General features: G+C 36.9%; 1 protein-coding gene across 1 annotated transcript in view; it reads right to left on the bottom strand.

Moving 5' to 3' along the window:
* Positions 1-13,307, bottom strand: part of LOC145694357 (uncharacterized) — a gene marked incomplete at its 5' end in the record, with an annotated part of 56,286 nt that overhangs the window by 30,099 nt on the left and 12,880 nt on the right. Inside the window, 3 exon segments of the mRNA XM_081770498.1 lie at positions 1,496-1,792; positions 10,272-10,559; positions 12,609-12,708. Of these exon segments, the coding sequence (XP_081626624.1) occupies positions 1,496-1,792; positions 10,272-10,559; positions 12,609-12,708 (685 nt within the window).

Raw genomic sequence — 13,307 nt, 5'->3', positions numbered from 1 at the left:
GCCTAAACACTACACAGAGTTGTGGTGAAGGTCAGATGGTCTAAATGCAGGGTTGACAAAAACTGTCTTGAAAGTAGTTTAGTTTATTTTTTACTTTTATTTTTATTTATTAATTTCTTTTTTTTAGATTTGCTTTATTTGTTTTTGATTACATACGTATAGAAATAAGTCTTTTGGAACTTAACGTTCTTATACAACAGCGGGATTATCCATGACGGGACCTGAAGCTTAAAGTGGGATCCGAACCACTACTCGGGTGGTAGCGCGCCTTTGGCGCACATGGTCCCGATTCGATCCTCGGTGAGAAAGCACAAAAAATAATTTCACACTTATTCACTTTCACCACAAATGAAATGAAATGAAATTTTTAAGTTTCACGTTCCACGGTTATGCCGGTTAGGCTAAAGGAGACGGTGATTATGAGAGATGAGTGAAATGGTGGAATGAAGAAAGTGGGAGGAAACGGGAGAACCCCGAGAAAACCCACGAGCACGGTGTTTGTCCACCACAAAGTCCACACGGCGCGAGCTGGGATCGAACCAGGGACCCCAAGCACCGGAGGTGAACGCTCTACCACTGAGCCACCGCGCCCCCTATTTCACCACAAATCATGTGTATCCTTTACTCTAAAGGACATAGCTTCGGAATATTAAACTAAAAACTTCATTTCATTTTTTCGTATTCCTGGACCCACTGATTACAAAGCCAACGAGTTTGCAGACTCATCCACGAAGGGCATCTGATAGAAATACGTTGTACTGATCTTGTATTCTTGTGTTGTTTCACGAGTCACTTTAGAAGGTCAAAAAGATACACCACTGCGCAAGTAAAATTACTATACAGTGTTATACTTGTACACATTATTAAAATAAATGGATTATTTCAAAAGACTATGACGTACAGAAGATCTAATTTAGTTGAATGGATAAGAAATACAGTGACTTATTTGCACATTAATAAAATAATCTGCTTTTAAATTATTATTATTATTGTTATTGAGGCTTCAAACCAGCGAACCCTGTTTAAAATGGCACAGTGCTGTCTTCATAAAACTGTGTGGCAGGACGGGATGCGTAGTAGTTAGTGCACCAGAGTCCCGGGTTGTTTCCTAGTCCAGTCGCAATTTTTTCACTCTAAATTTTCGTCGAATTTATATCTACACGATATATACATAAGAAGAAATTGACGACTTTTCGATTTTTAACACATATCTTCAAATAGTCCTTTCTTTGCTTCTTGCATTTCAATAACTGTTTGGGAGAAAAACCGCGTCTCTCGCATCAAAGGCGGGCACGGTAAATATTTTAGAAAACCAGTAATTATTTTTAAAGTCGCAACAGTTAAAAAAAATCGATTCTATTGGACTGAAATAACATGTTTACTACACATTTCACGATGGAAACAAGTAAGACAATATATTGTAATCCACATTAACTCCTTTTGTCGTTAGACATGTATGATATTTATCACAGAGATCAGAAGCCCTTAACTTTACCTGTACAGTAAGCGTAGTAACAGGTCTTGACGTTCTTAACGTGGGTGTTAGCGTTGCTACGGTTCCTGTTTGTATAACTGTAGTTCCGGAGACAGACACCACCGTTCCAATCTGGGAAGCATTGGTCACCTGTGGTTGGCTGATTCCGACGACCACTGCCTGAGGAGTTGAACTGGCTACTGTCACTGTAGGCAATGCAGCTACCTGAGACGTTGGCACTGCTATCGTCTTCGATGTTCCCGCCTGCTGCTGTAATCTCTGAGCTGCAAGTTGCTGCTCTGCCGTCAAGCCTTGGACCTACAAACAACAATTGAAACTGAGTCAATTCTCAGCTTTAATAATTGACATCCTTTACCTACGGTGATGCGTGAAGCCGAATGATTTTCACGCATTGTCCTAGGTTCTATTTTTAGGTGGGGCGCAGAATTTCCAGTGTTCGGTTCCACTGAATACTTGAAATGGTGTTGGATAACCTATAGGCTCTAACGCTATGACGCTCAATTAAGTTAATATATGCAAGAAGGATATGTGTGGTATACAAGGTGCGGAAAAAGTCCCAAAACGGTCCAATATCTTGCGAAGTATGCACATCAGCAAAATAGAAATACCTGGTGTTCAACAGTTTTGAAAAAAGAGCACGGGACTGAAAATTAGCATTTTCGTAACGTTTTGGTGCGCCGCTTTCTTTTGTTTCGATTTAAGCAACATCTGGGAAGACACTATTTTAATGTTGGGTCAAATCACCGTCATCTTTTCTGGAAAATCCAAATGTGCAATAAGAAATAGGGGTTCCCATTTAAAATTTAAAAGTTAGCCCCCGTACTTCCGAATGGGGTGGTGATGGAGGGTTGCGTTTGGTATCATAGGATAGCTTTTTCAAAACTATTTAACACGTGTTATTTTTGTTTTGTTGGGGGTGGTGAAGGAGGGTTGCGTTTGGTATCATAGGATAGCTTTTTCAAAACTATTTAACACGTGTTATTTTTGTTTTGTTGATCTTTATACTTCGCGAGATATTGTACCGTTCCGGGACTTTTTCCACATCCTATATATATATATATAGTCTCAAAAGTCCTCTGATATAGGGTACGTCTATTATTATTAGAGTAACAATGAAGTGTAAGAGTCGAAACCTTCAGAAAATGCAACATTGCCATTAACCTTTATTTTACCACTTTGTCAGTACACTGCCAGAATAGTAAATCCGTTCTTTCCCGCGTTTCACACTACTAACACAGGCGAAAGGTCTACTTTGACCCGCGAGCACACATATTTTTTTAAAAATGATTCGCCTTATTGTATGAAGAAATAGTTCATAGTGAAAGGAACCAAAAACGTTGGTTCTCAACCGGTGTGCTCAGAGGTCAAAGTAGACCTTTCGCCTGTGTCAGTACAGTGACACGCGGGAAAGAACGGATTCTCTCTTCTGGTAGTGTACTGACAAGGGTAAAATAAAGGTTAATTGAGGGGCTGGGAGAGGGGATATAGGGGCGAAAGGTTGATAAAGATTGTAAGAGTATGGTGAATGCGGGCATGTTTGAAATGGGGACCGGCTATCGACACGTTAGTGTACAAGACAATAACTTCATTCACTTATGTTGTGGATCCAGGTAAATGGCAACGTTGCATTTTCATTTAACACTGGGCGCATAAAAAGTGTACAGCACAAACGGTTCGTCCGATTTAAAACATTTCTTCACTTTAGATTGAAAACATTATATTTGGAGAAGGTTTCTCGCCTTACATTTTGTTGTAATTCTGATAATAATAATAACAGAGAAGCCCTATGTCAGGGGACTTTCGAAACATCCTGTGTGTATATATACAGGGTGTTTCAAAACAACACTGACAACGTTTGGGAGGTGATTCCTGACACCAAGATAAGACAAAAAGTATAGACCAACCTGGGTGCACAAATGCTTCCTTACGTAGTTATGGGCTGCCGAAAATATGAAAAATGAACTTTAAAGGACCATTGCTCCGAAACTATGGGACCAACCGTAGTCAGGTTGACTTCACTTAGGAACTAGTACGTGCCCTATCCAAGTTTCAGAATCTTCAGATACTTCCGCAACCATTTTTAGACAGGTAGTTGGTGAGTACTTCAGTTTATATATCCGTAGCCGAACTCCCTCTATGAAAATTGTTTCGTGAGTACCTTAAGATTCTGAAATATGTATTTTTGGATAGTGCACGTATTACTTCCTATGGGATGGGATGGGATTTAGATTTCTGGGCTTTCGGCATCTAAGGCCATTTAGCCCTTCACGTTTTTTTGAGGGATGACGTCCCTCGGCGAGCACACAATCCGGGGAAAGGGAAGGAAGAAAGGATTGGGGGAGGAAGGAAGCGGCCTGGGACCTATAAGTTAGGTACCACCCCGGCATTTGCCTGGTGCGAATGGGGAAAACCCAGGAAAACCTCATTCAGAGTAGCTGGCCTGAAAAAGCGTTTTACACTTTTTCGACCGAGTGCCCCAAACGGGAATCGAACCCGGGACCGCTCGCACCATATTACTTCCTAAGTGAAGTCTTGATTCGACTACGGTACATCCCATAGTTTGGGAGCTACAGTCCTTTAAAGTTCATTTTTCCATGATTTCGGAAGCTTATAACTCCGAAAGAAAACATTTGTACACCCAGATTGGTCTATACTTTTTGTCTTAACTTGGTGTAAGAAATCCCCTCCCAAACGTTGTCGGTGTTGTTTTGAAACACCGTGTATATAGTTTATGAAACCCAAAGGTTCAATGCCACATTGATACTCCACTAATTTATGTTCTTAGCCAACTGGATCTAGTTTCTACTTTCTATTCCTATTTCTGCGAGATCTATCTTAATATTGTCTTCCCATCTGTACTTAGGATTTTCTAATTGTCTTATTCCGATTGGGTTTTCAGTTCGAATTTTTAAAGCGTTCCTAGTTTCATTCTGGCTATATGACCTGCCCACTTTAGCCTCCTAAACCTGATAACCCTAACAATGTTTGGTAAACGGTATAAATTATGCAGTTTCTCGTTATAAAGTTTCTGCCAATACCATTCCCGTTTCTCTTGGAAATGTGTGTGTTGAACGGAAAAATCAAACTTCTTATCCAAATTATTATTCTGCACGGAATTTATGAAATGAAATGAAATTTTTGAGTTTTACGTCCCACGGTTATGCCGGTTAGGCTAAAGGAGACGGTGATTATGAGAAATAAATGAAATGAAGAAAGTGGGAGGGAACGGGAAAACCCCGAGAAAACCCACGAGCACGGTGTTTGTCCACCAATAAGTCCACACGGCACGAGCTGGGATCGAACCAGGGATCCCAAGAACTAGAGGTGAACGCTCTACCACTAAGCCACCGCGCCCCCTGCACGGAATTTATTTCTTAACTCTCCGTTTGCGTTCCTAATAACCTCTGATCTCTGATAGGTCCTAGCACATTCGTTTTTAGGGCTACAACTAAAGCATATACAAGAAATATATATCGAGTTTCTTTCACATTACTCGAAATTACTTGAATAGTCTTTTTCTGTTTGACCAGAGTTTTACCCGAATCAGAACGAATAGGGGTCATTTTCGCAGATGATGATGTATTGTTAATTACTGTTTTCTTAATCCAACTGGGGAACTGTCTATTACAATTATTTGAAACAATTGCTACAATACTCCTTCTGTTCTTTTCAAAGCCAACATTTGTTTGGCTGCTATCTCAGCGTTGTAAAATGCATTCGAATTTAAACCATCCACATAACAAATTCTGACAATGCGACCCTAGATTATGTTTGTCTAATTTTACCTACAATTATTTGAAGATTCCTTAATATGGACATTTTGTAACTTGATTTTCTCTTCAAATTTAATTTTGCACGTTTCTATTCAAGGTGATGGACATAGCAAAACAATATCTTATCAAAGGAAATCAAAGTCAGTATAAATAAACATGAATACAGAGATCACTAGATAATTCGGACATTTTTTTTTTTTCGGATATTAAGTTTTATTTAGTAACATTGAATCCACTTGACGAATAATACTGTGTTGTACAAATGGTACGAGCAATATGTGAAGTTTGGAAGGATGTAATGAAAAAATACTGTAATATATTTAGTGTTCTCATATTAAAGCAGATATTATTACTGCTGGTAAAATATCAATTATCTTTCCCTAGGCACTACAACTTCAACTTTCTCCAATATGGTGGGCACTTTGTAACTCGAATAGACTTACTTTCCTTTCAGTTCATTTTATCAAGAGCCTTCGCAAGTCTTGCATTCAAACATGGGTAAATATTGTCTTAAACATCAACACATTATACATAAAGTTATCAAACTGTCTATTGGGAAGAAAAGTCAAATATTGGGCCAAAATTTGATTTAGCGCTATATGGTGAATCTTTCTTGAGTATAATAGTATAAACATCCTCCCCACGTAAGATTTACAATAAAAATAAGCTAACTTCTTTTCTAATATTGTGCATTTTTACTATTGTGCTGTTTGTTATGAGACAGCAACAAAATTACGTTTTGAAGGTGAAGCTTAATCATCTTTTATTAATAAGAATAATTTGTACGTTTATACTCAACAAATCTATCAGATAATGGCATAATTAATCTATTATTTTGAATCATCATTACCATCATAAGTATTCTGCCATTATTGGTAGATCACTTGCTCAATTGAGTTGAGTTTAACGTCCCGTTCAGTAGCGAGGCTATATGAGACGTGGATCTACTGATTAACGTGGAATCCGAACCACATGAGCTCCCGCCGGGAATCGAACCCGGGCCTATGCTCAATTGAGAAGCTTCCATGATTTTCGGTCTTCCACTAACCTTTTCGTCTTCACGTTTTTTTTTTTTTTTTTTGCTTTCTTTTGATATCGTCCATAAATTATGGTCTCCTTCGGCCCCTCCCTCTCATTCCTCTCCCACCATACCTTCTAGCACAGTGTTCTCTAAATTTGCAAAAAGTTTCGTTAAAATTACTACGGGAAAAATGAAATGAAATCTTTGAGTTTTACGTCCCACGGTTATGCCGGTTAGGCTAAAGGAGACGGTGATTATGAGAAATGAATGAAATGGTGGAATGAAGAAAGTGGGAGGAAACGGGAGAACCCCGAGAAAACCCACGCACACGGTGTTTGTCCACACAAAGTTCACTTGGCGGGGGAATTACTACGGGAATCACAGAGATCTTCAAAATTTAAAGTAATGTGCTTGTATACATTAGTTATACCATCTGTAAATAGGGAATGTAAAATATTATACAGGTATTAAGATTCTGTAAAATATGTTCTTTCTTTCACTGTTATCAATGAAAACAGTTGAGGCGCAGTTAAAAACCAGATCTCTTCTAATCAATTTTCTCTGAAGTGCTAATAGCTCTGTATTTTCGTTTCTTGTCACATAATAACAAGGCGAATACAAATAATTCTTTGAGCTTCTATCGAAATTGAATTCCCATCATTGAGATACTTCTCAGCTACATTTAAATTCTACAATATGATTGGTGTTTAACAAAACGAAATATTCACAGATGGGAGATATACCGATCCATTGATCTTACTGAGTTGAAAATGATAAGGGTGAGTGTAAGTCCTCATGCGCCGTTTATGAGAAAAACTATTTATTTTTTGAAAACCTCAAAGTTGATGCCTTACGATCACAACGCCAACTATTATGATAAAACCGATAATGATAAAGAACACACGAATCAAACTTTTCACTACAACAGTACACACCATAGCTAATTAGATAGATGGTGCGAAGGTTCCGGGTTCGATTCTCGGTGGCGACACTCGGTTGACAAAGTGAAACAAGCATTTTCAGGGCAGCCATTCTGAGCGAGATCTTCCTCATTCACATCAGACAAATACCGGGATGGTACATAATATACAGGCTGTTTCCTTCCTTCCCTTTCCTCGGATAGTGTGATCGCCAAGGGACGTCATCCCTCATATGTAACGGACTAACATGGCCATAGATTGCGAAAGCCCAGAAATCGAATCCCTAAAGCTTAATTAGATAAGAGCCCAAAATTATGGTTAACGCTGTAACTATAATATTGTCCAAAGATAAGACACATATTAACCAGTACACCACACTGAACAAAAATGACATGATTGGTGGTTAATTCTCATGAGCACTTTTCGAGAAGAAAACATTTTTATAGTGTTAGAAAGTACGCCGTTCGTTACCCATCTGATGCAAATAATGTTTTTTTTTATTCTGCTGGAATATATATATATATATATATATATTCCAGCAGAATAAAAAAAAACATTATTATATATATATATACATACATAGAGTTATATATATATATATATATATATATATATATATATATATATATATAACTCTATGGCCTATGGAACCCGGAGGTTCAATGCCGCGTTCACAAAAGCTCTACACTGACTTCTATCCTTAGCTAATTGCATCCAGTTTCTACTTTGTATTCCTATCTCTGCGAGATCCATCTTAATATTATCCTCCCATCTGCGCCTAGGTCTACCTAATGATCGTTTTCAGATTGGTCTTCCAGTCAAGACTTCGAAAGCGTTTCTACTTTCTTCCCTTCTAGCTACATGACCCGCCCACCTAAGCCTCCTAGACTTGACGACCCTAACAATGTTGGGTAAACCATATAAATTATGTAGTTCCTCGTTATGAAGTTTCCGCCATTCCCCATTCCCGTTCCTCTTGGGTCCGAATATTCGTCTCAGGATCTTGTTCTCAAATACTTTCAGTCTATGTTCTTCCTTCAGAGTAAGTGACCATGTTTCGCAGCCATGCAGAACAACAGGCATAATTATCGTTTTGTATATTTTAAGCTTCAAATTCCTCGACAGAATTCGCGACGACAAGAGATTTTGAACCGAATAGTAACACGAATTACCTGCTTTTAGTCGACATTTAATTTCTTCGTGAATATGATGTTTCTCTGTTAATATTGATCCTAGATATTTGAAACTATCCACTTTATCAAAAGTATTATTTAATATTTTAACGCATCCATAATTTACTGTATTCCGGTCCCGACGCACTTCCATGTATTTAGTTTTCTCTGCATTTACTTCTAAACCCATGTCCCTGCAGGCGTTTAATAAGATCTCTGCATTTCTTTCTATTGTTTTCCTATCATCCCCTATTAAATTTACATCATCAGCATATGCCATAACCTGGTGAATACCGTTCAACTCTAGGCCCTGGTTGCTATCTTTGATTTCCCTTATAGCGTATTCCAGAACGAAGTTAAATAATAATGGCGACAACGCATCTCCTTGTTTCAGGCCATTTTCGACGTGAAAGCTCGTGAACAAAAATTTTCCTACCCGTACTTTACTTTGGGATTCATTTAAACATATCTTAATTAATCTAATTAGCTTTCTCGGTATTCCAAGTTCTGTAAGAACGTTGTATAATGTTTCTCTCCTAACCGAGTCGTATGCCTTTCTAAAGTCAATAAATAGTTGATGTACCGGAGTATTGTATTCCCACTTTTTTTCGAGTATTTGGCGCATGGTAAATATTTGGTCGATAGTTGATCGATTTCGTCTAAATCCGCACTGATAATCTCCAACAATTTCATCTGCGTATGGGGTCAGTCTTGCTAACAGAATATTTGAAAGGATTTTATAGGATGTTGACAGAAGAGAAATGCCTCGATAATTATTACAGTCAGTTTTGTCACCCTTCTTGTGAATTGGAACAATGATTGATTCTTTCCACTCTTGTGGCAATTCTTCCTTGTTCCAGATAAGGAGAATGAGATTGTGTATTTTGTTCCACAATTTTTCGCCTCCAGCTAAAATTAACTCAGCCGGAATTTCATCTACACCCGGAGATTTGTGTTTCTTTAATTTCTTTATAGCGGTTTCCACTTCTATTCGGTTGGGTTCTGGAATATACGGTTCTGCGGTGTGTATCACCTTTTCTCCACGCACAGTAGTTTTTGGCTGCGTGTTAAGCAAATCGTCAAAGAAATCTTTCCATCTATTTAAGATGCTATCCGTATCAGTGAGAACTGTACCGTCAGATTTCTTTAATATATAAGCACGAGGTTGATAGCCTTTCTTAAATTCGTTGATTCCCTTATACATGTCCCGGATGTTTTTTATTTTTACTATTATCTTCAAGTTCCTTAATTTTAGCTTTCAGAAAGTCGCGTTTCTTAGTTCTAAAAGTTTTGGAAGTTTCCCGCCTGATATCTGCGAAATTTTGTGTAGTTATTTCATTCGGATTTTGTAGCCAGCGTAATTTTGCCTGTTTTCTCTTCTCTGCTAGTTTAATGCATTCCTGGTCGAACCATGGTTTGTTCCTACGTATTTCCGCGTGTCCCAATTTTTCTTTTGCTGGAATTTTGATGCTATCTCTAATTTCAATCCAGGTATCCTCAACACTAATGCACTCCGAATCTTCTAAAGCCGAGAATCTATTCGAAACTTCAATATATATAAGTTATGCACTGTTTATTAGCTGTTTAATTGCTCTTAACAGTGACACACAGTCATAAACAGGGCTTGAAAAATCTTGCTTGCACGTACTAGCCATACTATTTTGCATTCACAGTGTTTACAAAGACTTTACTTGCCAAATGTAAAAAAGTACTCGCCACTGGCGAGTGGATTTTTCAAGACTTCGTCATAAAAAAATGTTGACGTAATCCTAATAGAGACCCACATCCTAATTATAAATAATAATAATAATAATAATAATAATAATAATAATAATAATAATAATAATAATAATAATAATAATAATAATAATAAACTACGGATATACTGACCGCCTGAGCAGTTTTCTGCTTCTCCTTGGCGATTCTTTCCGCTCGCTTGGTAGCCACTTCCACTGGTGTGATGGGCGAATCATACGAGATCCCTGATTCTATGAACACTGCCATGTGCTTCGGATTCTTCATAGATGGTTGAACCAGCAAAGGCTTCACAGTTGGTGCTCGTTTATTAGATACAGCCTTGATCGTGTCGAACTTCTGCATGTACAGCTGGTTAAATGAGCTATTGTTATCCTGCATAAATAACTGAGACGTCCTCATTGGTCGATTCGTCTTCGTTTGCTGAAACCATTGCACACACAAAATGAACATTCTTTAAACACGAGAAATACAGCATGCACACAATAACTCACAGTTTGTAATTACACAAAGAAGATAATCTATTACTATACTATTCAAAGCAACGTTAGAAAATAACAACTTAACTTTTAAAAAAAAAAATCACATCCAGTTTGTGAAGCCATGAAAAAAAAATCTCGAAAAATGTATTCAGATAATATTAAATAAAATAAGATTTTGAATGCCACATTTTTCTAATTATGGGATCACGATTTAACACTTGAGTCATTCGAAGTAAAATGTATAGATTTGTTCAAAAAACCCTGGCCACTCATATATCTGAAAAGCATTCGATTTTCATGTATAATTGAAATTAAATCAAACAAAGGCAAATTGAGACCTTTCTTTCAAGCTACACTATTACAAGTTCTTACGTGCAATTGCAAGAATATAGCCTTTAAAAGAACTGGGTAGTCAGTTTTTTTTTTTTGGGGGGGGGGAAGAAGAAGAGAGAGAGAAACACTACATCAGCTTCTTACCGTCTTCAAAATTGTATAAAACGACAAGCAATATTGAAATCCGAAGAATGATGTCGCAATACTGTGAAATAAACTGATTGGAGTTGTTCTTAAAAATAAATTATATAGTCTATTCTAAACATGGCGCCCACGGACAACAGAGCACTATTCTACAAGTTAAAATAAAGCGAAATACATAATTGTACACCTTTTGGGTTCTCATCTGGAGACGCGAATTAAGCTATATGGCAACGTCGCAGATAAGGAACCATAGAAAAGATCTATTAATCTATCAAATAGTTACATCAATTCTTTCTAGATAGCAGTTAAAGTCGAAAGACGTTGGTTGACATTAGCACTGCTTATTAACGAACAGTAGATGTAACCGCTTGATGGATTCGTAGCGCAATACTGATGATTCCCAGTTAACCTACAACGTTGACACTTTGTGAAATTTTTTATTTCCCATAGAGGCTGAAGGAGGCCTCGGAGAGCATACCATCATATAACACCTTCGCTTTACTATTATTAGGGCAACCATAAAGCATAAAAAGCAGTAAAAGTATAATGGAATTTTTCACCTATAGTTGGTACCATATCTGTGATTTTGACCACTTTAAGTATCCAAATTTACTAATTTTATAAGCATAATATACAGAAATAAAGCATAAAGCATAATGCTTAATGCTTTTTCTTTCATAACCCTGTGTATATGTACAACAAAGAAAAATATGTTAATATATTTTGTACCAAAGTGGGAAAATTATCAACAAAGGCTGTTATCAATGCCGCAAACAATGGAAATGAACTCCCAATTGCCTTTACGCGTAACAGTGGAAAATTCGAATTCCTCCTCGCTCCGCACCTTGATGCAATATTGCAATTTTGTATCACCGTACCTTGATGCACTGTATTGATGTAATTTTAGTGAAGAAAATAGTTTCATATATATATATATTTTAATGCTTGTGCAAAAACGAGTAAAATAAAATAAATATGTAATAGAAATGGGTAAAAATGAAGTATAATTCAAGGAACAGAATGTTAACGCATAATTTAGGAAAAAGCATAATGCAAGGAAAAATAAAACATAATATAGTTGTATAAAGCATAAAGTTGGTTGCCCTAATTATTATGTAATTACCTTTATCAATTCTGATTAGGTACAAATTCTTTCTCGTGTTCCACATCTTTAATTACGTGTACATCCCGTTGTTGTACATAAATGTAATCCATATACTCCGCACACTACAAATTTACAGTCAATACACATTATAATTTCATAATACAATTACGATTAATTTACATATTAGAATATCACAGAAGTGTTAAAATAGTTATCTATTCCCATTTTACAATTAAAACAGTACGCAATGAAACTACGATCTCTTCTTCATTGGCTGCACAAGGCACATTCTAGGAATAACTAAAATAAATGTCCCAACTAGAATGTTATCAAAAATTATACACTTATTTAACTTATATAAGAAGCCATATGTTATGAACAATATAATAATTTAGTTTGAAGAAATACCTGAGGCAATTTGTATGTTCCTTTAATCTTCTTTGCTTTCTTTGGATTGGCTTCATACACTATTTTTCCTTCTTCTCTGGGAACGATTACACTCTCGTATCTGAAAATAATGAAACAGAAGAAGTTCAGCACAGTCAAATATTTATTTTTCTATAAAATTGTTGAATTTCTGCGAGCTAAATTTCACAGAAAGACACTTCAAAACTAATCTTCTATATATTAAAATGCTAGGTATATATGTTTGTGGACATTTATATGTTTCTGGCCTAGGGTTGCCACATTTTGTACGCGAAAATCCGGGACACCAATCATAGGCTATATATAAAATCACGGTTCATGCTCATTTGGTCACAATCAATTAATTACCTATCTTTTCCAGGTTAGTACAAACAATTTTCCAGTTCATTCTATATAGTTAACACAAATGAAGCTCCACAAAGGAAGTATAAAGAATGTGAAAAGGTAACGTAAGGAGAGCTGTCTGGTGTCCCTTATTCCGAATTCCGATCTTTTGTGTTTAGCACGCCCTAAATATTGTGCCAATTACGACACACTCTCCCATTTAAGATTGAAGAGATACTTTTTCCTCTGTTGCGTCATCATTTGAGTCAGAAATACTACCTTCCCTTTTTAGGTAAGGCATACTAGTTCTTGCGGGTTGAATTTTTTTCAATCTGAAGAACAAAAACCGGGACAAAC

This window comes from Thermobia domestica, chromosome 9 (assembly GCF_964235325.1).
Source record: "Thermobia domestica chromosome 9, izTheDome1.hap1.1, whole genome shotgun sequence".
In the NCBI taxonomy this organism is placed as follows: Eukaryota; Metazoa; Arthropoda; class Insecta; order Zygentoma; family Lepismatidae; genus Thermobia; species Thermobia domestica.
Note: the sequence above shows the minus strand (reverse complement) of the source record. Positions and strands in the feature narration are given on the sequence as shown.